Source organism: Haliaeetus albicilla, chromosome 2 (assembly GCF_947461875.1).
Source record: "Haliaeetus albicilla chromosome 2, bHalAlb1.1, whole genome shotgun sequence".
Lineage (NCBI taxonomy): Eukaryota > Metazoa > Chordata > Aves > Accipitriformes > Accipitridae > Haliaeetus > Haliaeetus albicilla.
Window position 1 is genome coordinate 8,627,798 of NC_091484.1, and position 25,770 is coordinate 8,653,567.

The 25,770-nt window shown below is 41.1% G+C and overlaps 1 protein-coding gene and 1 long non-coding RNA gene across 3 annotated transcripts in view; one reads left to right on the forward strand and one right to left on the reverse strand.

Annotated features, from left to right (window-relative positions):
* TSHZ2 (teashirt zinc finger homeobox 2) overlaps nt 1-16,687 on the reverse strand; it is a 232,757-nt gene extending 216,070 nt beyond the window's left edge. For both annotated transcript variants that reach the window (XM_069804956.1, XM_069804966.1), the window contains exon 1: nt 15,987-16,687. In XM_069804956.1, coding sequence (XP_069661057.1) covers nt 15,987-16,026 — 40 coding nt within the window. In that variant the 5' untranslated portion in view covers nt 16,027-16,687. The remainder of the gene's footprint in view (nt 1-15,986) is intronic.
* On the forward strand, nt 15,595-23,937 carry LOC138689568 (uncharacterized). Its single transcript, XR_011328445.1, has 3 exons — nt 15,595-15,636; nt 21,017-21,765; nt 23,801-23,937. It is a non-coding gene; the product is annotated as an uncharacterized lncRNA (long non-coding RNA).
* The last annotated feature ends 1,833 nt before the right edge of the window (nt 23,938-25,770 follow it).

Here is a 25,770-nt window from a genome sequence, read left to right on the forward strand (position 1 = left end):
AGATACCACTGTATGCCCGGCAGACATGTTTCTAAAATTACCGTGACCACTCACACTGACAGGATGACTGTGCACGCTGGCAGCACCATGGTGCCCCATTGCAGCACATTCTCCCCACGCGTGCATGCAGATCCTATAACCACGTGCACAGATACAGCTAATCAACGGCGGGATTTTTTCTGCCCTTAGCACGGACCTCAGGCCTCTGCTTTTGAAAAACTGCTCACTTATGTCTTACAACGCATTTTTGCCTAATTGGCAGAGAAAGAAGTAATTAAATTTAACAGAAACCAGGGCTTCCAAATGAAGATATAATTTTTGAAGCCACAATTTCTATTACTTCTTATTACCTTTACCTATGTTTTATATGGCAAAGGGTCACAGAACAGATGCAGCTGCTAAACTGGGTGGCTTAGTAAATGAAGTCAGCTTCTGCAGAGAAAAGCAGAAGTTAGAGGACATGAGTGAATTCACTTTAGAAGCCAAATGAAGTTTTGAGTCACTGATGACTCAGGTAAAACTCCAATTTAATACAACACCTCTAAAATATAACCTCTTCTAGATAAGGCAACAATAATCAACAGCCAAATATACTCAGAAGAGAAAGGGGAAATTCTGAGTAAGAGTACAAAAATGAATCATTATACTGATAATGTTTTTGTTATTATTTTTGCAGATTAATCTGAAAGCTCTTAGGACTCAATTGACTTACCACAGCCAATAAAGACAAAAAGCAAAATCAGGGCAGATACTTTCTGCCTAGACTCCATGGTGATGGGCACATTAGAAATGAGGTAGATTAGATAGATGAACTAGACAGACACATCTAACTGTCCTCCAGTGCACTCATTTGTTTGACAGCCTGGAAAATGGCAACATTCCTGGGATTAAATGAAAATAGAAAATTGCATTTTCACTGTAAAGTATACACAGAACTTTGCTATGTCAGTTTCTCTTTGTTAAAATAAACCAGGGCCCAACCACGTCCTCCCAGAGTGACCCAAAGCACAATAAGATAAATGAAACAGTAACCAAGACGCGAACAACTGAAAGCCCTTACGTTGCTACCCTTTTACCCAGGATATTAGTGGAGTGATATGACCCACACACACTTTGATACATGAATTTCTCCTGAGCTCAACACCGCCAAAAATTCTAAATCTTGCATTGCTGTCATGATATCATATTTCTTTTCTTCATGACTTCCAGCCACTTTACCTTTATGGGCTGGTCAAACAATTTTTGTTCTGTGGTGCCTTTTCTCTCCACTTTGTTCTTCAAGAAAGTAAAAGTAAACAAATATCTTGGATATAAAAAAATAAAGAACAACAATAACTGGAGTGATTCTTCCCAGAGATTTCTGGTCCAGCTTGTGGACGTATTAGTGTGGCTTTTGCTTCAGCTCACAGAAAAAAACATGCATACGCAATGACACACGGTTAGCACTTATGTTCACATTCAACAGCTCCATATTTTTTTCCTAGCACCAGGATGTGCAGGCAAGTACAGAGCTAGATTTGGCAGTATGCAATTTGGCAATCTCTGAGCCGGATCCTGCTCTTGCCCACTCCAGCTTTGACAGAAGTGCCGGCTGCAGCCCGGGGAGCTGTGCGACATCCCGGCGGTGTCGGGGAGAACAGAATCCAGCTCCTTGTGACAGTTTTCCCCACACAACATCACAATCAGCCAAACACATTTGTAATCTACTGCAGCTGGTGTTTCTATAATTGATAGAGATATAAAAGCCCTTTTTGCTAAAGTTGTACTTTTGTATTTTTTTTTTCTTGGGGGAGTTGTGAGAAAGCAGCTACAAAAAGCAAGCTTTAAATCTCAGATAATGTAGCTCCCTTTAGAATCCCAAGCTTAAAGCAAGTAGTTACGAGTTTTAGCAATGCAAAAAAATGGAGCTAAAAACAAACATTTATTTTACTTGACGTAGCAAAACAGTGGATTAAAAAGTTAAATCAATGCGCCGTCTGAATGGTTCCTGCTGTAGCTGCAATTTCAAATGAAATAAGAATGTTATAAAAACTCGCGCATATTAGGCACATTTGGAAATCTCTCCTTGTAACTGTTCTTTAAGTGTTCTGTCTATGAGCACTAACAGGTCACTGCACAGGAAATGCAAAAATATGTTACATTTTAATCAGGGCATATAAAACACTGTCTAGAATGTTACATTGCCCTTGGGAATCTGTAGTAAGTAGGGGAACTTTTACAAAGTCCAGGTCACTCTCCCCATTACATCACTGTAAAAAAAAAATTATTAGGCTAAATTATATAGATGTCATGTATTAGAACTTTCCCAGTTGCAGGATGATGGCTAAGAGATGCTTATTTCCTTGGAGAAATTCATAATCACTCCCTTGTTCCCCTGTACATACTTTGTATATTGAAAATAGTGCATTTTAACTGAATCAAAATGTTTCCAAACAATTATAACGAAAGAGGACAAATATAAAAATGAGGCTGTTCATATACTCACTCTAACAACAAATTTCAGCACTTTAGCCCAACACACACACACACACAAAAATTGAAAAGCTGCCTGGCTATACCTCATAGGTGATAAAAAATGAAAGAAGGGATTTTAGCAGAGATGTTTGGGAATGATTAAGGTAAAATGTCCCTAATCCAAACAAGTGGAAAGCCAGATGTTGATGGCGTCATAACATCCTTCTGTGTCCCCCCCCGCCCCGCAAATATTTCTTCAAATGATTTACCTCTGTTTAACCCAAATCACCAGTTTATAAGATCTCCAAGAAGTTCACAGAAAAAGCAAAAGAGTAATGCAAGGGTGACTGTTTTCTAGATTACATTCTCAGGATTTTTGTTATTTAATGTACAAATTTTGGAGGTGACAAAACTGTACAATATCCTGAAGGCAACCTGCTCCGCTCTTACTGATCCTGGTTCAAGTTTTGTCACCAACTTCCAGATAGAAGGATTCGATTTCTATGAAAAAATCTCCCACGGGGCAGCAAACAAAACAAAATAAAAACCCTTGCCCCAAGTAAAACCAAAGTCAGAGTTGCAAGGGCCCAGCGCCTGCTGAAGTAAATGGCAGTTACACAGTGACACAGGGATCAGCCCTTTGCAATTTGCATGTTGCAGCATGAGAAGAGATCTCAGACTAACAGCCCTTTTTATCTAAACAGATATCTGTGGTTGAAACTCCTGGCATTATTCTTTGTATTTTCTCCAGCTGCTTGCTTTTGTACAACAGCTACTTAACTGCCAGCAATTTCGACGCTTTGTTCCGGCCTACCTGCGGCACCACGCTCCCCCAGGCCTCGTGCCACCCCAGCCTGCTGACCAGGCACCTCCCGCAGCTCCACACACCGATACCTCCCTATATATATTATTACTGCACATTCTATATGGTTTCCACAAACCTCTCAGCGTGCTACCTCAACTCTTCAATATGTCCGTTTAATTCTCGCCAGTCAAGGTGCGGCCCCGAGCCTCGCTGCCCGCATCTCCTCCAGACTCCTAGCAGCAATCCGGGTTTCCCTCGATTCGATGGCGTTTCGCGGCCTGGCGACCGCTCCTGAACTGCCTGCACGATACCTCAGGGATGGGACATTGCCGCTGCCATTCAACAGATGAGGGGGGCGCAGGTCTCGCAAATTTTAAGTGAATTTTTCTACTTTTTCCACACAGAAGAAGGTCCCCTGGGGCTGAGTGCCCACCTCAGGAGGGCCAGGCCGGGCCCTGCCGCAGCCTGCAGGCTCCTCACGCCCCACGCTCCTGCCACAAACCCCGCAGCGGCCCTACAGACGGTACCTTTTCTCCCGGCTGAGGAGGATTAATTTCCCGCACTCGTCCATCCCCTCCCTGCCTGCGACGAAGCCAGGGCCCAGCCAGGCTTTTGAAAAAGCAAGCTGAGGAAAGCTAGGAACCGCACATGTGGAACCAGACTTATTTCCACCCGGGTCTTAATCTAGACAGAAACTGCTGGATGCATTCACTGCAAGAGCTAATGCTGAATATCATGCTCTACATTAACCGGGTAACAGAGTCAAGTATACATTTTTACCACCATTTTCTACAGATACATGACAATTTTATGCCCTCTGCTCCCGTCCTTACCCCTGCTTGTCCATGCTTTGCTTCCTAAATTTCCCTCCTTCCCATCTCAGGGCCCGAGCTCCAGCTAAACGCACAATACAGACCATTTCCTCATTCTGCTTTGACTGCTCAGACCCATCGCTGTCCCTGCAGCAGGGAAAGCAATTGTCCTACTTATCCCCAGCTAAAACGTATTTTAAGGGAATGTAATTGAAAAAGAGAAACCAAGAACAGAGCATGCGTGGTGGGGATGGCATGTCAGAGAATGCTGTGTCACCTTCTAAAAATTCTTTGGCAACAGCAACTTTTAGACTTCATAAGTCAGACAAATTTGGGTGGATTTTCTCAGGGAAAACAGAAGATATCTCTGAAAAATGTTCACGTCACTGCCAGAAAGCACAGTGGTCCCACAGCTTTGAAATAAACCCTGATGTACGTCTTTTAATTTTTTGCCAAATAACATCCTACCCTAAATTACAGGGAGAACTTTTTAAGAAAAGAAACATAGATTTTGATAATAGAAATAGTTGCTCTGAGCAGCTCAGAACTGGAAGCATTAGAACCAGTAGAAATCAGACCTTTCAACAGAAAACCCCAATCTGGACTATAGGAACTGTTGTGCCCATAACATAGATGTTATTGTTGCCGTGCCTAGGGCTATGCAGTACTCCAGCATCCATACAACGCTGCTCTCAAGGCCTCCAGTGGTTTTCTGTTCTTTTCAAGATCTTCCCTGGGTTTTTTTGCCCTTTTCGTTATCACATAGCTGAACTTCTGCCTCATTAAGGGGCTGCCAGGCGGGTGAAGGTGCTGAGCCCTGGGCAGCAAATGTTGGCTACTTGTTCTGCCCCATCCACAGCATGCTGCCTCTCCAGTTCAAACAATCCATCAGGCTAGAGGGATCATCAGACAAAAACTACAAAATGTATCTGTAATTGTGAACACAAAACAGGTTGATAACTTGCTCTGTGTTGTTTGAGCTGTTTTTTCTCACGCACAAGTAAAACAATAACTGGCTAAGGCTACAAAACCCAGGTCTGAGTCCCTGGTTCAGTCAGAGGGGCCCTTGGCCGTAAATTTCAGCACAGACTTAAAAATTGATAGAAACTCCTTTTTAATCATCAAGTATTCAGCTGCTCATTACTGATATATGCTTTAATGATGTGCCTTTAAATTTTGGTCTAGTTTTAAAAATACAATTTTCTCAAATCCAATACAAAATCCAGGGCTGTAAAATGGGGCCCCATAATTTTGTTCAAGTGCTCTTTCAGTTATAAGGTACGTTTGAAATACAAAATTTAAGGAGTTTGCTATGTCAGGTGACGTTTTGTTAGCTTTTGACAAGAGAAAATATTTAATACCCTCTTTTTTTTCCTGCTCTGAATATTAGTTTAATTGTCACAAATAATTAAACGCTTATGAGTAAAAGACATCTTCAGACATTTTGACAATACATATTAAGAGACGCTTTAAGGGAAATCTGCACAGATCGGCTTTTATTTGTTATGCTAAACGATGATGCATCCTGATTGCATTTGTTCCTTATTTGTGTGTGCAACAGGAGACGTACTGTGAATGATCTGTAAGGAATAAAATGACAGCATTTGACAGGCTAGGAAATGTCTGGGCAAGGATACAGGATAAGGAACCCTAAAAGGGCATTGTTTATGGAGGGGCAATGGGATGGAGACACTCCCTTCAATCTAAGGCAATGAAAGGCACAAACAACTAAATTACAGTTAATAACAGTAAGAAATAAACATAAATTATGTATACAAGGCTCAAGCTCAAGGACTTTGGACCACTAAAAATACATATCATTATATCAATTATCAAAGAGAGACAAATTCCCATCCTGGGAATTTGCATACGAACTCTAATAACCTACTATTCAGAAACAGAGGCAAGCATTAATTTCCACATGAAAAGGAGCCATGGGAGAGTTTCCCAAGTCCCCAGCTCCAGAGAAGAAAGCCCTACCTGGTGATTCAGCACCGAACGATCTGGCCTCTGTTTGAGAGGGTAGCAGGTGGTCTCCCAGGTATGGCAGATTAGCCCTATATTACCTAAGATTTATTCTGAGTTCCTGTCAATATAATGGCTGAAACGACCATTCCTGAAAGGTAATATGGTGTGAAAATAAACATAAACAATCCTTAATGAATCCATAGGCTATTACTTGCATCATATTTCTTCTATAGGCAATACATACATCTCCACTTTAGAAAAACAACACTGCCCTTGATCGAGGCTTAACAATTTCAGTTTACACAAGAGAGGGAACTGAGGAAGGTCCATGGGAACTGCTTCGTGCTAAAAGCTTTTGAAAATTCAGGTCTCTCTCCAGATGTCCATGTAAGGATTTAGGCCCTTAACATTAGAAGCTGACTTACAGAAATCAGAGCCTCAGACTCTGTTACCAGAGATTTCCAACTATCTCTGGCAGTCTGGGTGGAGGAAAAATGTGTATGTCCTGTTTAGTTGCAATTAGACCAGGTTTTTCATATTTCTCAGGGCAATGCATTACATACTGTCAGAAGTACGAAGCTAGATCCCAGGTCTGACAAAGAAATGTGGAACAGTATACGGGGAGAAAAGTAACCACAACCAAATTCTCTGGTCCTGAAACTTACCACTGACCAAAAATGCATCTGAAGGATCATTTAGGGAAGGTAAAAGACTTAAATTTTTCTTGCCCAGTAAAGCTCCCTTGGCTTGTTAACAAGAGTTAACAGAGCTCTGCTTTCTCTAACTGTGAGTCCTCCCACTTTTGGGAGCTCCTGGACATGAGCAAAGTGCCGCCTCCTCCACCACGGGGAGTTGCACGGAAGGGATGAAACTGCCTTTCCAGCTCCTCTCCCCAGCCAATTCCCCAGTGCCCCACCTGGGCTGCTCCCTCTTCTCACCCCAGCAGCAGACATGTGGACACCTTGAGCCTCCAGCCCGGCTTTCTCTCCTGGAAGTGTGCTGACGATAGAAGTGTGATCTAGTACCTAGAGCAGGGAATTAGGAGCAAATGCTGTTTGACCTTGAGCAAATCAGCTAATACCTCCTGGCTTCAATTTGCCTTTCTGTGAAATGGGGAAAAAAATATTTTACTTCACTGGGGTTATTCTGAGGAGTACATAGCATTAGTAAGAAATCCTTGGAAGAAAGGTGCTAAGTGTAAAGAAATATTACTCCACTTCCTAACAAAGCACACATATACAAGCAGGAATCATGCAGCTAATCAAAAGCACTAGAAAGCTTTTAATTTTTTATCATTTAGTGCTACAGATGATCAATATAACTACTTAGCTTCTTTCTCCTTTCACATGTTAATTTAATGCTACTTGTACTATGCTTATAAATGTTATGACGTGGCTGAAAAACACATAAAAAAATTAATTTTGGTAGACCACTATACCAGCTAGCATAAGGTTTTGTTTCTTTGGTACAAAACTGTACATCATGAAAAGATCCAGCTCTTTTCTGTAAAGTCCACTCACGCTGCAGGAACTAAATGAGTTCTTCCTATACGTACAAAGAAAATTGCAGGCCTTACAAATTGTGGTGGTGATTCCCAGTGTAATTCACAGAAAATTATTTATTTATGGAAAATTCAGAGTAAAATCCTTCTACAAAAACAAAAAAAATTACTTCTGTTCAAGTGGAGGGTGAGTGACAGAAGTAGGCTTGTTGTCTGCACATACCAAACTGACCAATATGCAGATTTTCATTCCGATCTCCTCTAAGCAGAGTTTCACTGGAAAAAAATCCTTGCTATCAAGCTATTTCAGAGAATTTAATTATTTTCATTAAAAACAAGAACTGTGTGCTGCTCCTTTTTCAATAGAAATTCTGCACTGATTCCACATAAACAGACCAAATATCACTTCAGCAAAGCTGCTTTGGGAATATGTAACATCATTTTTTAAGTTATGAAAGCAATATTGAATGAGATTTACTACACTTTAAGATAAGTGGGTCTTAATTTTATATGAACAGAGAGACTTAAAAAGCAACCAGAAAGAGTTCTGATTATATTGTGCTGGAATATTAGGCCTTGTGCAAAATTGCCCCTTTTCTCTTTTACATGCATAAAAACAAGCACAACCGGCTTTTCAATTAAATGAGTCTTTTGAGAGAGATGCAGGAAGAGCCAGAAAGCTCCTTAAAACTTTATTGCTTTTTATCTTTGTCAGGTAGGGATGTCTATTAAAAATGACCTGTTCTTTCCAGTACACGGTCCTTTGTGCAAGTTTTTTCTTCCTGTTTGACCTATCAATTTTAAGGGTTTCCCAAAATGGGAATGGAAGGGTTGATGTGGATTAGTTTTCCCCATATACTCAGTAGTTTTGCTTTCCTATAGCTATCTAGAGCTAAGAATGCTTCCCATAGACTCTTTAGCATCGTGAGTAACTTAAATGAGCCTTAGTATCATTAGATGATAGCAGTTTGCAGAACACGGGGAGAAAAGACACAGAAAGGAATGATATAGCTATAACAGATACAAGCCATGGAGATGAAAGAAAGAAGTCAGCATCTCATTTGCATTAATACAATAAAAATACAGCATTAATGTTGCCAGTTGTAAATTCTTTTTCAATAAAGTTGAGCCTGATTATATCTGAAAAAAAGGTAGACTGTGCATTCCTCATTGGTCTTGCAAGTGTTTAGACTTTAAAGAACAGTTACTGGCTATTAACTTTCTAGATTTAATTGCCACTAAAAACAATCTCCATGAAACTTCATCTGAAAGCCACTCCTCAAGAACTGATGGTCTGATGTCTCAAAACTGCTTTGTTTATAGCAATACAAATTCACAGCTACTATTCATGTAACTCCACTCCATTGTTATGTTATGTATTTTGTTTACTGGTATTATGTGTGTGTACATATATAATTATATATGCAGGCACATACACCAGTTCATCATCAGAATCAGTCAAAAGCAATATTGCCAACCTTGTTTATTCAAAAATCATGAAGCATAACCTCAAAAATCATGAGACTACCTGAAAATTATGAGATGTTAAAAACAGTCACTTTGAGAATCATGGCATTTTTCTTCTGGCATAAGAAGTTTCAGGCTGCATGTTTTCAAGCTCCTCAGTTCTCCATAGCAAGGAGTTTAAAAGAAATTTTCCCTTTAAAATGCATATTGGGCACTTGCATTATCACCAGACCCCAGGAGCTGGAGGTTTAAAGAAAATAAACACTAACAAAGGACCTTCAGTGGACACAACTCCTAACATCATGGGAATTTTAACATTTGGGCAAATATTGGTGGAATAATCAAAAACTGCTTTAAACAACTGAGCTTTCCAGTTTCCGTCAATAAGAACAGTGCATCCCTCTCCCAGGCAGGTGCTTGTCTCTCCTTTTTGCAGGTATGTATGTGGGCATACCTGAAAAGGATCTGTTTCCAATACATTTAGGACTGTTTGTTCTATTTAATTGTGGAATTTTACCAATACTTGGGGCCATCGGGCGCCACGCGTTATAAACTATGTATTCTTCACAATCGAATCCTGTCATTTTGAAGCTATTGTTGTGACTTTGTTTTTCCTAGGGCAAAGGGGGAAAACATTTCTTTTAGGGAAACAAAGATTCTCTTCATTTTTCTAAAAGAAACACTTAATGCAACACTTAGATCATAAGACCAGTTTTTCCACTTCTTTTTGCCTGAAAAATCTCACAAGGTAATGGATGAAAAGCCAGCAACAGTTAAAGAGGGATGCGTAAATCTAATGGGAAACAGTGTGCTTCTATGATGCGTTTCTCCTTGAAACCTTAAAAAATACACGGTTTGCTGTCAAGGTATTTCTGAGTTGCAGAAGCCGTTACTGTAACATGGTAAAAATGACTCGGTGCCAAGATCCAATAGTCTCAAATGAGAGGTCACCTTAATGAGAAAGAACGGATTTTAGTCCCTAAAACTATACGGAACTTTTAGGCTTCTGATTTGCAAAACCGTCTTCATGCATTTACTTGAGAGCTGCTGCTCGTGTGCACAACGTTAACACTGCACGTTAAAAAAGGATTCTTTAAAAGACCGTTATCATCTACTGGTACCAAGAAACAGTGTTTGATAATTAACATAGAGAATGGAAGCATGTTTGAGAAGTGAAGTTAGCCAAGCAAGCAAAATATCTCAGTCATACCGACTTTAGAAAAGAAGAGCATGCAACCATTAGTAACACAAGTTACAAGCAGAACTCTCCCTAGATTTAAAGCTTAATGGTAGAATCTGGTCCCTCTTCAGAGGCAAAACGTTACTAAAGAAACGTGTATATTTAATTTTGTACCTAAACAGCCCAGTCTTAACATAGACAGGCTTTACACAGGCCAGTTACCCACTGAAGCAAAGTGCTGAGTAAGAGCTGCAGAACTGGACCCACTCTCATGTAAATTATTGTAATTAAATAGGTAATGAAAAATCACTGCTCTTGCACGAATGAAATGTAAGACTTCAGCTGAGAGTGTAATGTGTTTCCAATTGACTCCTGTATCAGATTCGGAGACAGATGAAAATGTCTCTCTGCTTGCATGAGCACGCTTTAGAGGTAAAACTTCACAAATATTTCCATTTTGCAGAGGAGAGGGAAAAACAAAGGCCTATTTTAGCAGCAAAGTCAGTAGGATCCCCCTTTTTTAAGGCATAATATGTTACACACATGTCTCAACCCGAGACGCATTAAATAGAATTTGAATAATTTTACTTTGCATTTGCTAATAATACGTCATCCAGTAGAAGAACCAGGCCTTAGTCTCCCCTCCACTAGCTGACATGATATTTTTTTTACATTTGAGCTCTTAAGATCTGCACAATAGCTTAACACAATAAGTGTTTAGCCTCTGGTTCCAACTGTAATTGATAGAGTACAGTTCCATTCCCTCTGCTGCTGCTAAGTTGGGAATTGCAGCCACAGCAACTGACAGCTTTTTTTTTTCCGTGAGTCTGGAGTTGCTCTCTGGGAGTGATGTCCTCATCGGGATGGGAAGTAAAATGACGGGAGAAAGGCTCACCCTGGCCCTGTGCTACGGAGAAACTCCAGGGACCAATTCTAGGGGAAACAGTTACTTGAGGTGGGTGCTACCAATGAGAGCAAAAATCAGGAGGAGAAAGCTCCGAGAGGAAATACCAAAATCCTGCCGTTTTGAAGAAATTTGGCTTTTCAATTAGAGAGCACAGAAGAGGGAAAGCATTTATGCAAAAGAATTTCTGACAATGAACATGTTTTAAAAAGTGCTATAAAATTGTGTCATTTACTGATGGAAACATCTTTTATTTCGCAGTCACAGGGGCTGAACTCTTGGTGAGTCCCACTCTTTATATAGTGATAATAGACTGTGCTTTGATATGTGAGAGTAAAATTGAAATGAGGAAACAGTAACTAAAATGAACATGATTTCAAGTTGTCCCATTCAGGCCTGAGTTTTGACATGGGAAAAAATTACATAGCAGCTTTGGGCTTAGTAGCCGATTCCAGAATTTAACGCAGATGGCGACTAATTTTGGTGCCTCTTTAGTTGCAAAAGTACCTATTTTGGAATATATTTAATTAACCAGGATTTAAAGGCTCCTCTTGTTTGTGAACACCTTGGCTTTTTTGTCATCTGTCAGCATTGTGATGTGCACAGCAACTGAAAGGTTCTGAGGCATGAGCTATTTAGGTGGTTTTGATGTGCACTTGCTTTTCTGGAGGATGTTTAAACAAAGCAGTGCTGCCATTTCTACAGTTTCATTCAGTTCTGCTTGCTGGGAACCTGCTTCTATTGCCCCTGTAATAAAGGATACATATAATACTCGAAAAGCCACAACGCTCTTGGTTATTAATACATGTATATATCGCTTCCTTTCATCACAGAAATAGACATATCGGACCTAGCTGGTCATTTACTCTGCTCTCTGCAGAAGCAGGATTTCACTTTCTAAATATGTTTCTGTTTTAAATAACCTTTTACTACTAAGGTGCAAGCTGCAGCTTTAAAGTACTGACTGCTAGCCATCTTCTGTTTGCTGCTCTATGAGGACTCTTCCAAAAACAAAACTGTGTTATTGTACAGCTCCAATAAACAAAATAAATGTGACTGATATCTGCTTCTGCTGTACTTTTCCCGTGCTTTGGTTCTTAGATAGCCTACACGAGCTGAGAGAGAAAGAAAAGAAGAAACACAAAATTGCAGCCGGAAAAGGCGTTAAGTCCACATTCCTCTTTGCAGGCTTTAAAAAAGCAAACTAGCAATTCATGATCACAAAATAAAATATGTACATTTAAACAAGCTGCAGGGGAAAGGAGAGTTTAATCCAGTGAAATTGTGTTTGAAAGCTATTTCATACCCCTAGGAATAAAATCTGAATAGCAATTCTGCTTTGCTCCCACCCTTTTTCCACCCTTCTGTTAATATATTACCATTTGTTATGGAATCGTTACAAGACTTCTACCCCAGAGGTGGCTGCATTTCCTTGAAGGATGAAGTACTTTCTGGGCCTGAGTCTCTTCTTACTCGCAGGAGCAGACAGTACTCACTGCAACTGCACTGATGCTGCTAGTAAAGCTATTTTTGCTTTGCACCTGAGCAAGAGAAGAATTAGGCCCACAGTTTGTAAAGCCCTTTGTGATTTCATTTGGGTGAGATCTACGACACAAATGGGTTGTTTATTGTCAACAGAAGTATGATACTAAAGCAGGCACTGATATAAAGAACTGTAACTATCTGCTTCAAGAATCATGGCAATGGAAATGACGATCTCAAAAAGGAATGACGATTCAGAAAAGTTCAGCCCTGGAAAGATCAAAATGCATTTGACATAGTTTTGGTGTTGATGTGAAATAAAGTGTCTTTAAAACTGTAATTTGAGATCAAAAATCCCCATCATCAAACATAAATAGTGCCCCATTTATCCAATTACACTACCTTGCTTCATTACAATGGTCTGTAATATATTTCTTAGGGATACAAGGCTTAAAATTAATAATAGAAAAGGACAAAATTGCCATGTATATTTCTCCAGATAGATTTTCATCTAGCAGCAGGACTTCACTTCTGATTCACTCGCTGGTTCTCTCTAACCTTTACATTATTCATTAATCAAACTAGAAACCTGCTTTCAAAGTCAGTGCATGGTAGTAATTATTTACAGTTGTGCATAGTATTTAATTTTAAGCAATGACAAAAGCAGGCATGTCCAGAATCATAAGGCTTATCATTTTTCTTCCGTTGGAGGTGAACTATCTAAAGAAGCTAAAAGTTGCAAACTTCTCTTCAATATCTCTGCTGCCATCAAGACAAAATGCAGTGCAACTGATACCTTTGAACTTGTACAACTAAAAATAAATAAAAGTGAAAATTAAGTAATATATAATGTATTAACTCCTTTAAATAAAAGGAATAAGGGGCTTTGCTATCAGCCTTGATGAGCGATTCCTTTCTTATTGCACAGTCTGTCTGCTGTCACTTTGAGGTATTTTTCACCATACAAAACAGAACCTCAGTACTATCCCTGAAAATGAAAGTCAGTTTTAAGAACTATATACAACAGGCACGTCTGCTCTTTGAAACCCCCCCTACCCCCCACAAACACACAAATACAACTTCAAAGCAGGAGAACTATTGCAAATGTATAAACCTACTTCAAATCCGTTATGCTGGATGAAACTGGACTGCATTTGCAGTATTTTGCTCACCTGAAACAACATTGATCTGAGGACAAATATAATCAAAGAAATGCACCACTGAAGAGCAATGCATATTTTATAGTAAGAATAAGGAAGGAGAGATGTAGTTGTGGTCAGTGAAAATTCTCCCTCATCATTAAGATTCTCAAAAATACTCTAGCGTTCCGGACAAAAACATATCTTACTGTATTCTCAGCAGGGAAATCCCGGGAAACAACAGCATGGGCTTTGCTCGCAAAAATTTACTTACTCTGTCGCCTATGTTTCTAAAAAAGAACAGGGTGCTCCTTCTACAAAAAGATACTACACGCATTCCAAGTGAAAATTCTGCTTTGAAAACAAAATAACATGAAGACTTATACTCCTGACAGAGAGAAAAAAAGGAGCAATTCTAGCACTGTCACTGTGATGATCAGCATCCATGAAAAAATAGCTATTTATCCTGCAAGTTGAAAACGTTAATGCCTTATTCAGATATAACCTCTTTGTGAATAAAACAATAACAGCAACTCATCAGAGAGTTCTTCCGAATACATGTATATATGCATTTCTAGCTTAACTGTTATTTATGGTGAAAGGGGATCTTTGCTTGCCAGGAATCATACGAGCAACCTGTGTAGGGACAGTCATTGGTCACGTCCCAAAAGACTCTGCCTGCATACCATTGTCCTACACCTACATGAATACGGCAAAACACGTAAGTTTATAAAAGTTTTGCATGTCCCAGTTTCTCTGAAATAACATTTACCTTTGAATGAATCCCAAGCACTACTTTTCAAAGTTTATTCAAGTATGCCACTAAACTTGCCCATACATTTTGTCCCACATATAATATGCTAGACCTAGAAAATATTCGGAAGGGGGAGGAAAAATTAGTAAACCATTTTTAAACTAAACCCATAAAATATTAGTTTTCTTTAGAGAACTAATGTGATGCAGGACACAAAGAAAAAAAGAAGGGAAAAAACCCGCCTACATTAAAAGCCAAACAAGATAATAATTGTGCATGTCTGGCTAAGAGAATCTAGAGGGCAAGCCTTACGTCATTGGCACTCGGGTTACCATGGTGAGTGATTTATTGATATATATCAAGAATGAATAGATCAAAGGCAGCAAGATGACAGGTGATCAATCAAATGTCAAATCAAAGCTGGCAATCAACTGGAAAGCTGATTTTTCAGTGGGTGGGTCTGGCAGAAGAAAAATGAACTTCCATATTGCGCTTCCCAGAAACAAAACCCCACCACACTATTAAAAAAAAATAAAAAGCAATTAAGCAGCCTGAAAGAAAACTCTTTGAAAAGATTTACTCTACAGGCCCACTCATCTGTTTCTTCTTCTTGGCCCCCAAAAGAAAAAGAACACCCTACCAATGACAAAACAAAACACTTCCAAAGTTGCAAACTATTTTCTTCTTTTTGAAAAAAATAAAAAATTGCAAAACCACTTGGCATGTGCAAATACATAAACTCGGCTACAAAACAAAAGAAGGGTTTGATTTGAAAATGCGGATTGTCTTCTAACAGTCAGAACGTTTCATTTTATTTCCTGTTGCAATTTTCACCACTGATGATCAAAGGCTGAACTTCCCCACCGGGTTCATCAGCAGAGACAGTCCCTGTACTATTTCAGGCATACACAGCGCGCACGCACACACACTCACACACACACACACGCACCACCCGGCCAGCACTGCCACCAGAAACACGGCGAAATAAAAGATTAAACGCACCGACCCACTTCGCGAAACACACGGTTCAAAAAAAAAAAAACAAAAAAAAAAAACAACAAACAAGAAAAACCACCAGGAGGGGGGAAAAAATCCGAAAGGGAAGGGGAAGGGAAAAAAAAAAAAAAAAAGACCAAAGCGGGAAGCAAATGGGAGGCTGCTTTCGGTTCGGTAAGGGAAAGGGGCCGGGGGAGAAGAGGGGAGCCGGGTGGAAGAAAGTTGGGGGGAAAAGTTTAGGCAGGGCAGGATGGGAGCTCGGAGCAGGAGGCAGCGGGGACCGAGCGCGGTGGGAGCGGCGGGAGGGTGGAAGGGGACAGCCCATGTCAGAGTAAAGATCTTGGCAATAAGGGATGAAACTGGCTCCGCGGAGTTACGAAGGGAAAGGGAGGGGGAGGGGGGATAAATAAATAAAGATCCAGCCCGGAAAAGCAAGGGTGACCCTAAATAATAATAAAGATGGGGGGTAGGATTGGAAGGAGCGGAGAGACAGAGGCTGTGTTAAGTGGATGGCTTCTCCTTACCTGCAGCCCGTTTGGGTGCTTGCTGTTTCCTCCTTGGCATCGCTCTACTTTCTCCAATCTCACTTCTGTCCCCAGATCCGAGAGCCCTGAGACGCTCCTGAGTCGTGTTTCTCTGCCTCTGCCTCTCAGCTGCTTTCCCCAACACCCCCCTCAAGCCTCCCCTGCCCCCCTCCTTTCCACTTCACTGATAGGAACCTGTTTGGTTTTTATTTTATTTTAGAGATCTAGGTTTCTTTCTTTCTCTCTCTCTTTTTTTTTTTTTTTGGTTGGCTTTTTTTTTTTTTTAACTGTTGCAACACTTGCTTTGCTTTGATTCAAACATCCAAGCTCAGGAGCAAATGAAAGGCGCCCACAGTGCCAGAGAATGGTAATAAATAAATAACAAAATAGATATGTATATATTAAAAAAAAGGCAGCTCTGGAAAGACTGTGGGGCTGGCTGCTTCCTCCCTTTCCTCTCCTCTCCTCCTCCTCCTCCTCGCAGAGCTGTATGGCGGAGCGGTGCCCGGGTGTGCGTGGTGTGTGTGGTGTGTGTGTGTGTGTGCGTGTGTGTGTGTGCGTGCGTGTGCGCGGAGCGCTGCAGGTTCCGTGCTGTCAGATGCCAGGCGGTGAGTGATATGGGAGAGGACAGGGAGGCTTTGGATGGAAGGAAATCTGGGATCCGCACACACACACACACACACACACACACACGCACACACACACACTCGCGCAGCCCCGCGCGCGCGCGCGCGCGCGCACACACACACGCGCACACGCGCGCACACACCACCGCGCGCACACACCACCCCACACACACACACCCCACACACACACACACACACACACACACACAGGCAGGGCGAGGCGATGCCAGCAAACATCGATCCCCGCTGAGCAAACTGAACATTAACAAACTCCTCCTCCGCCGCGACCCGATGACAGGATGAAATTTACTCCGCGCAGACGGAGGAGCAGTTTATTAAAGGGACAGGGGCGCCGCCGCCACCACCGGGCCCACCGCCACCTGAGGGGGGGGGGGGCAGCGCGGCACCACCCGCCCGCACCCTCCTCCCCCCCCCACACCAACCACCCACGCGAGACCACCCCACGCCCCCTCCTCCCCCCCCGGTTCGTCTCCCGAGGGAGGGCGCTGCGGGGAGCGGCCGGTTTGAAGGGTGGGGGCTGCGACGGGGCGGCCCCGGGGGCGGCAGGCTCCTTCGCCCCGTCTCACCGGGCGAAGGGCGTTTTCACTAGAAAAACGGGGATTTAAGGCAATTACCCCGGCGTGCGGCAGGGTCTGCGGCGGCCGCTCCCGCCTGCACCGGCGGGTGAGCGGGGAGAGCGGTGCTTCCTCAGGTGTAAACGGCTGCGGGGGAACCGGGACCCTTCGGGTTTTGGGACCTTACTGCTCGCCCCTCACGGTTATCCCTGGCTCGGGAGCAGCAGGGGGAACCGGCGCCGCTGGACGTCGGCGGTGCAAAGTTTGGCGAAGTTTGGGGAAACCCAAGGCTTCGTTCGAGGCCCTTCTGTAGTAAGAAAGCCCTGCACGGCCGGTGAGAGCAGGGTCACTATGTTGTGCTCAAGCACGCTCTGCTCCCCTTATTCCCCCGGCACCTGGATTTAGGGGGAACCAGGTATGTCCATCAGGCGCTTCTGCACCCTCACGGCAAGCCAAATCTATGTCCCATCCGACCGTGCGGAGTTTCTCAGAGAGCCCAACACACTGCCGGGCCACGGAGGGGCAGGTGACGCTGGAGCTTTCAACGGTTTTGTCCCCTAAGACACATGGATATAACTTCCCCTGCCCTGTTTATTCATTTCAGGTTTTTTTTCCCACAGCTGCTGTAACACCTTCGAGGGTTTAAAAGTGATTTGGGGCTGAAAGGATGGATTAATTTCTGTATGTTCCATTATAATTTGTGTAAGACCTCTTAAAAGTGGGTTTTGCAATGCTCCATAGCCTAAGCCCCGAGTTTGCCATGGAACTGAGTTCCTAGATACTTTTTTTTCTGTTTGGGCATTTGTATCCTTCTAATGAAACTATGGGTTTAATTGGAATAATTTGCATACCTCTGAAATCAATCTGTTAGATCGGGCTCTGTTACAAAGCACCAGCAAGAGCCGCTGTGTTATAGCCGGTGTCACTGGCGATCTGCAAACCGCAGTCCCGCAGCTCAGGCAGGGAAAGGGTTTCTGTGGGAAGACCCCTAAGTGACCTTTGTATTTAGCAGCCTAATATGAGATTGTGTTTATGAAAGTGTCCACCTAACTGATTTCACTTAAATTATTTGATAGCCTTCCCTGTACGAACTCTAACAATTTCTATAAGCAATTTGAAAGTATTTATTGGTGCAAGCAAATGCTTAGTTTGAAAGATAAAATAGGATAACACTACTATAAAATACTCATTTTTTCCACTTCTGCCTAGCATAACTCACTCAGAAGTGAACAGCTCTGCTTGAATCAGTTGGAATTGCACAGACCTCTTATACCTGTGTGCAGCACACGTAAAATCCTGTTGGTGCACACCAGGGGATTTCTGCTTTGTCTCCAGTTCAGGCAGGTGTAAACACAGGGCCAAGAGGGGCCACAGCATCCGCAGCAGCGGGGCAATTATCCTGGCAGTGTGATGAGAAGAAGTGACACGCTGTCTAATTTGTAAGTGCAGCACTGGACCTGGATCAGGTAGTTCAGGGGCAGGGTGGCAAACTAGGATTTTCTTTTCACATTTCATCCTGCCTTGATTTGTGATTTTGAACCCTTCAGCTTCTGCGTCTTGGTTCCCAAATCAGAAAAATGGAGGTACTTCTAGTTGGTTTTTTATTTCCTCGCCTCCCTGGCTGCACAGAAAGATCCTGCACCTCTGATTAGGATAGTTTGTTTGTTATGAAGAATCGTGTATTAAATGCTGTGTTAACACAGTGATGTTTTATTAACAATTCTCCCAAACTGTGGGATGTGGTGTAATGTGTTGGGACACTAGCAGGCATCGGGGGGGGACGACACGGGGAGGCAAATGACAGAGTGCCCTCAGATTTTAACCTCTCCATCTGGGATCTGCTAGTTTTGTGCAAGTTGAAAAGATACAAGCTCTAGATGTAAGCAAAGCAGCGATTCAGTGTAGTCTGGGATCAGCAAGTAGCAGCTATTGTTCTCCAGAGTCATGGATTAAATCCAAATGCTACACACTGGGCATGGTATTTGTATCAGTGGCGTTTTCAGTCTCAACATGCAAGATGAGAAAGTCGCTGTTTTAAATGGTTACTCCTTTGGGAAGGGGAAACTGAGAAGATGGACTTCTGAGTAGAGCACTAGTGAGATGGCACCCTATCCTCAGTGATAAATGGGAGCATTAACAAGGCTTGGTCAAGAGGAACCCTACAGATTTATGGCTTCCTGTCTCCACCAGCAGATGCCATTATGGCTGACAGAACAGAATGCCTTTCAAGAGGGAACTGGGGTGGGATTATGAAGAAGTGGAAAAAAAGCAAGCAGAATCTGGTGTCCATTTTTATCCACTGGTCAGAATTTGCTGATAGGTTTGAATAGAGCTGAAACTATACAGCATTTGTGTGCTCCCTGCTTCTGTTATTTATAACTAAGTTGGTGAAGGTCATTTAGCATCTCTTTTAGCACAGGAAGAACCCATAATATTTACTGAAAGCATTTTTGCACACTTGAAAATTAGAGATAATAAAATGAACAGATAGCACTGGAGGCTTCCTTGGCTTATCCAATGGAATAATCTTGATGGGTGCTTAATGTTTACTTTGGAAATGTAGCAAATGATTCTGAAGCTATATTGAATTTTATCTATTTTTATTACATTGCAGAATAATATTTCTCTTTCCTGACAAAATGTTATGACCAGTAATAGCAATGGCAGTTATGCATGTTCAAAAAAGAGTAATCAAATCTCATGCTTCAGGGCATGAGCTGAATTCCCCACTGGGATCCGGAAGGAATTTTCTCCCCCCAAATATAGCAATACACAATCAACTAGGTATGTTCGTATAGGTTTTCCAATTTCTTGGTTAGGTGCAGATTACATGGAACAACAGTGTGATCTGGGATAGTGAAAATCCTCTATTGCTTATAGCTTTGGGGTGGTTTTGGTCTGATTTTTCAAAATAATGTGTGTGATTTGTTGTGCATTACAGCAAAGATTACAGACATTTTTGCGCACAATAAAGGGCCAAATAATGCTTCATGTACTTGACTTTGATAACAGTTCCCATCAGGAGTAGTCACAACAAACTCATCTGCGTTACTTGAAGAGTCTTATCTCACTTGTTTTTGTTGTCTGTCTGTCTTTCTGTGGCTGGTATGCTGATAATTAAATGTGTGTGGGGCGGTTCTTTACTTTTCTTTTTTTTTTTTCCCTAGAAGTTATATATATGTACATACATAACTCATCTTGAATGAAATTCATCTCAGAGTTGATGAACCCCTTCATGCTTTGCCTACCACTTTAGAGAAAGAAAAAGTGGAAATTCTGACAAGTTCTACAAACAAAACAAAAAAAGCTAGAAATTATTTGGGTTTGATAACTGCAAATTTTCCATATGAAGTAATAGTGCCAGCTACTGACATTGTCAGCTTCGATGTTTACTTCCTTCTTAGTCAGAGTTACTGGGAAAAAAAATTATTTAAAAAAAAATTGAGATTACAATGATTTTGAAAGAATCAACTTGACAGACAGGCTGAGGATTCCTTACAGAAAACAGAGTACCTTGATAAGTGATCTGGTGCAGTCCTCTCTGCCCAGTGATACGATTAACTATACTTGTTTCACTCTTGAGGCACATTTGACTAATACGATGCAGATTCAACAATTCTTCTGGGCAATCTATTGTAGCGGCCTTACCATTAGAAAATTTTTCTACTATTGAACACTTTTTGGAAACCTGTCTGTTTCTTGTTATGGTGTTCTCAGACGAAATGGAGAACAGTTTATTTCCTTCCTCTTAGCAGCAATTTTTAATGTATTTGAAGACTTATTACATCTACTCACCAAACAACCCCAATTTCTTCTGTCATTCTTGTAGGTCATGTTTTCTGGACCTGGCACTATTTCCATTGTTCTGTGGCTGGACAACATATGTTTCGAAGTGCAGTGCCAAAAACTGGATGCTGTATTGCATTTGAAATCTTCCCAGCACCAAGTGGGATTACTTCACATGTCTAACATATGACACTCCTGTTTATATGTCCCAGTTTGACATATGCCCTTTTTGCAACAGCATGACACTGTTGACTCATGTACAGCTTCTGATTCACTGTAACCCCAGATGCTTTCTTGCAGAACTGCTTTGTAATCAGTTGTCCCCATCCTATATTTGAACAGCTGATTATGCATCAGTGACAACTTTGCACTGATTCATCTTGAATTGCATCCTATTTTTTCAGACTGTTTCTGCAATTTGTCAAGATCATTCTGTATTACAGTGCTGTCTTCAAAGGCTGTTGCCATTCCCCCTAGCTTGGTACCGCCTGCAGATATCATGCAAAATATTTTCTGTTCCACCTTCTAAGACATTAATAAAAGTATTGGATATTGCTGGGCCCAGGACCCACTCCAGACATTATTCCAGCCTGACAGTGGGCCATGAAGGTATAATTTTGGAATATGATTTTCCAACCTCTTCCAGCCCCCTGCAGTAATGTCATCTGGAGGATGTCCCGTAGCTCCCTTACGTGAGACTGTTATGCAAGACAGTGGTAGAAGCTTACAGAATTCAAGATATATGACTTCCCTGTCCACAAGGTCTGTCACACTGTCATGATATGAGATTAGGTAGGTTTGACATAATTTATCCTGAATAAATCCAGGTTGTCTGTTGTTCATCTCCAAAAACCTTATTCTAGGTTCTTATGGGTAGTTCGATTATTTTGTTCCAGTATTTTTATATGAACAGGAGGTGAGATGACCCCATGATCCCTTCCCACCCTTCCATCTTAAAGATAGCTGCTGTGTTTGCACTGGTGTGAGTCTTCTGGAAACCCTTGGTCCTCCACAGGTCTTCAGGGATGATCACTGGTAGTTCTGAAGTTCTTCTAAGGTTAGTTTGATGGCCTGACCTTATCTATGTGCTTTCTAAGTGCTCTTGAAACGCTTCTTCCTCCTGTAGCCAGAGCTTCCACTATTCTGACGTTGGTCTTGATTATTTTTGCAATCTGATCACAGCTGATTCCCATAGCAAAGATGAAAGTAAAAAAGGCTTTCTTATGGTGATCTGTCAAAAGCTTTCCCTCTCTGCTGAGTGACAGATGTAATCTTTCCTAGGTCTTTTCCCGCATAGAGAAGGCACTTACCAAACACCTTCTTATGTTCCATTCTAGTTGTATCTCATTTTGTGACTTCCTTTTTATAGCTTTTCCTTGTGTGTTCATGGTCACTATAAGGAAGTCTTTTCTGCACGTTTTTCACATTTAGACAAATACTAATTTGTTTGTAGAATATACATTTGGGACTTTTTGTAGAAATATTCTTTGCCATGGTATACAACAGTCTTTTTCCCTACAGCCTCCTGCAGCACTGGGGCAAAATCCGTCTCCCTCCTTTCAGGCATTTCTCTGCATGCAGTACAGTTACTCCAGTTTGGTGGAGTGGTAGGGAAGGCTGAATTTCATCTCCTGGGATGAAATCCTGATATTGCTAATAATTTATACTTTGAGTAACAGCAGGCAGCATTTCCAGAGCCCCTTGCCTTCTAATCTTCAGCTAAAGGATTCACCCTTTGGTTGAAAAAAAGGCATTTGAGTATGAACTCCCATCTAACTTCAAAAAATAATCTTTTGTGGCCAAGTAATGAGAATTTAAAACAGTACAATGGTTTGCACAGCTCTGGCTGCAGCTACCTTCTCGAGCCACATCTGTGGTTCATCTTCCATCACAATGTCATCAGCTAAAATATCACATAAGATCTCATTCAGAACTATACATAAGGCTGACCATGCATTTTTTAACTATGACATCCTATTTCCAGAATTTATAATTCAGTCTTGCAAACCTACTGCAGACTGAAACAGCCTGGAAGCTCTCATTTTAGGAACTGAATTTTCCTTCTTTAAGTCACAACAAATCTACAGTTTAAAAAAACAACAATAAACATGGCACTTTTTCTGAAATAAGCACAGCAACACTGTAATACCATTTCCCAATCAAACCAGCAAAACTAGCTAATTGAATTAGTTTGATCTAAAAGTTGCTCATACTGCAATCCACAAACCTCCTATTTTCCTCAGTGGATTTTGAGTTAAGTCCCTAATCAGCAGGCACATTGGACTAGTGGATTTATTTTCTTTTCTAAAAAATAACAACATCTTTAGAATTTTTAAAAATAACAACAACTAGCTGGAACTGGGCAGGAAATGGACTGTAGCCTTCGAAGAGTCCTCAGAAAAAGACATAATTGAAAAAAACAAAAACAAAACCAAAAACTGAGAACTGCCATTTTTAGGGTGAAAAAGCAACATCAAGCAGGCGGTATTCTTTCAAAACTTTTTTCCTAAAATATCGTACTTTATTGAAAAATGTGTTTTAATAGATTTTTTAAAATATGCTGTGAATGTTGAAATTATAAAATGGGCATGTTTTAGGCAATGCCTGCATAACTGCTGAATACCTTACTGCAAAGTAGAAGTTTGAAGATGAGATCGGGGTGTTTTTCCAGTAAATAAAAAAAAAATGGCTGTGCACTACTATAATTGGGAAGGGGGGGAAATGAAAAACACAAGGACTGCATTTGGTCCTATCTTTTAGAGAGCAATGTTTCTAAGGGATCCTGCGCCCATATGAAATTCACACTTAGAAAGGTCTTGTCTGTTAGTTGCCAGTAGGTAAGAGGTTGTGAGGTTTCATCTTCTGGAGGAGGCACAAAAAGAAGGCAGAAGCAGTTTTCTTTTGGAAAGTAGAACATCGTTCCTCTTTTGAAAGCACTAAGGGGATGGGAGAGGCCAGGCCACTCACAAAGACAGGTAAGTAAATACTGGGAGCTCTTTGATGCTGTATTTCTCTCTTCCTTTTAAAGATTGAGTAGCCATCCAAATAAAGAGAGCAGATAAACGGTGGAAAATATATTACAGAGTTGACAAAACCAGATAAACATCTACAGGAAGCTTTGGGTGAGAAGCTGCTTGCCCTGAGCAGAAGGCAAGGCAAAGGCATAGATGTTTGGGACTTAAGTTTCTTTTAAAAATGTCTATAGCAGTGTCGATTTGACAAAGTATGCAAATACCCCTATCTATCTGGATAATTTCACTATAAAGCACCCAGTCACCATGGTATTGGGATGTATGCTATCCATTATGCCATAAATGAATTGTTTGTGCAGCGTAAGCCTGTTCTTTCTTTTATTGCTATGATTACTTATTATTATTAGTAGTAAAATTATGCTGGCAATCGGAATAATTGATGTATCAGTAAAATAATATGGGGGCTAAAATAATACTGGTACTTTCTAAAGCCTCTAGTATTCTGCCTCTGATAATGATCGGGGAAAAGGTAAGGCACTAAATACTTCTAAGAATCTGTAATTCTCTATGTTGCCACTTGTACCATGTCACACACTGAGCCTTACTGGGATTTTTTTTAATGTCAAGTAAAGATAAATGGACAAACACATACCAAGTACATTTGTTTAATAAACAGCGCGGAGAAAGTTTAAGTGAAATGCTAAAGCCACTAAAAGGGACAAAATGCTCAATACGATTTTAATTGAAATATGATTTTAATAAAACAAACCTTTTCTTGATATAAGGGACAAAGCTTTCATACAGCAAAAAGCAATAATTCCATGTGAAAACTAAAGGCAGGCAAAAAAAAAAAAAAAGGAAATATTTTTTTCTTTCTGTAGAAGAACTTTCAAAGTTTCTGAATGTTAGTGAAAACATTTGTACTGTAGGCCCAGAAGTCTGAGCTTGCATTTCTGGGTGGGACTCACCAGCTCTTCTCCAGGTGTTTCCAGTAGACACTGCAAACTGCCTTCACAAGCAGCAGCTGCTGGGGAGCACAGGACTACTTAGGTGAGCGGTTACAGCTGCTCTGTAACTGCAGCAGCTAAATTTGGGGTGCTTGCTATGGTGGTTGTTTTCTACCTTTAGGTGCAGATTCTGTCTTGGCTTTCTCTGTACGTGCCTCTGTCAGGTAAGTGGTTATAGATAATACTTTTCTTCTTGTGTTTCCTGTGTAGTCTGGTTTGAATATGTGCTGTGAAGGAGTTTCTCTGAAGGAAACAATCTTTCTTTGTTTCTGTAAGTGGAGAGTGTAACCTGCAAACCTGGGCACCTAACTTACGTTGCTTGCACCTAAGGTAAGCGTCCATCCTTAGTGTTTTGTCTGCAACCAATGTGCAAGCTTCTTTGGGTTAAATATAATGGAGTTTTATTAGTGAATCACGTGCAATGGAGAAGCTGAAGATAGAAAGCAAAGAGCATTCTGTATAAATGAGAGTAACAAAAGAAGCAGATCAGAAACATTAAAGTTTTGTGGAAGTCTAGAACATTAAGAATTAAAACTGAGACAAGGTAGGCAACATCATTCCTAGTTTGAAAATTAGGAACAAAAAGGAGGGTATTCAGAAACAAGAAAGACTTATTCCTCAACAATAGTAACTGATTTTGTATTAAAAGTGTCAAAAATAAGAGTGAAAATAAACCTAGAAAACTACTGGTTTTGGAGTCTGGAGGCTAACAGTGAAGAGGAATAATGCCATGTTTATGCTTACTCAGGGAAAATGCTGTGTGCTGCTCTTTCTTTGATTAAAAAAAAAAGTGCTAGGAGTTTTGTAATGGCTATCAC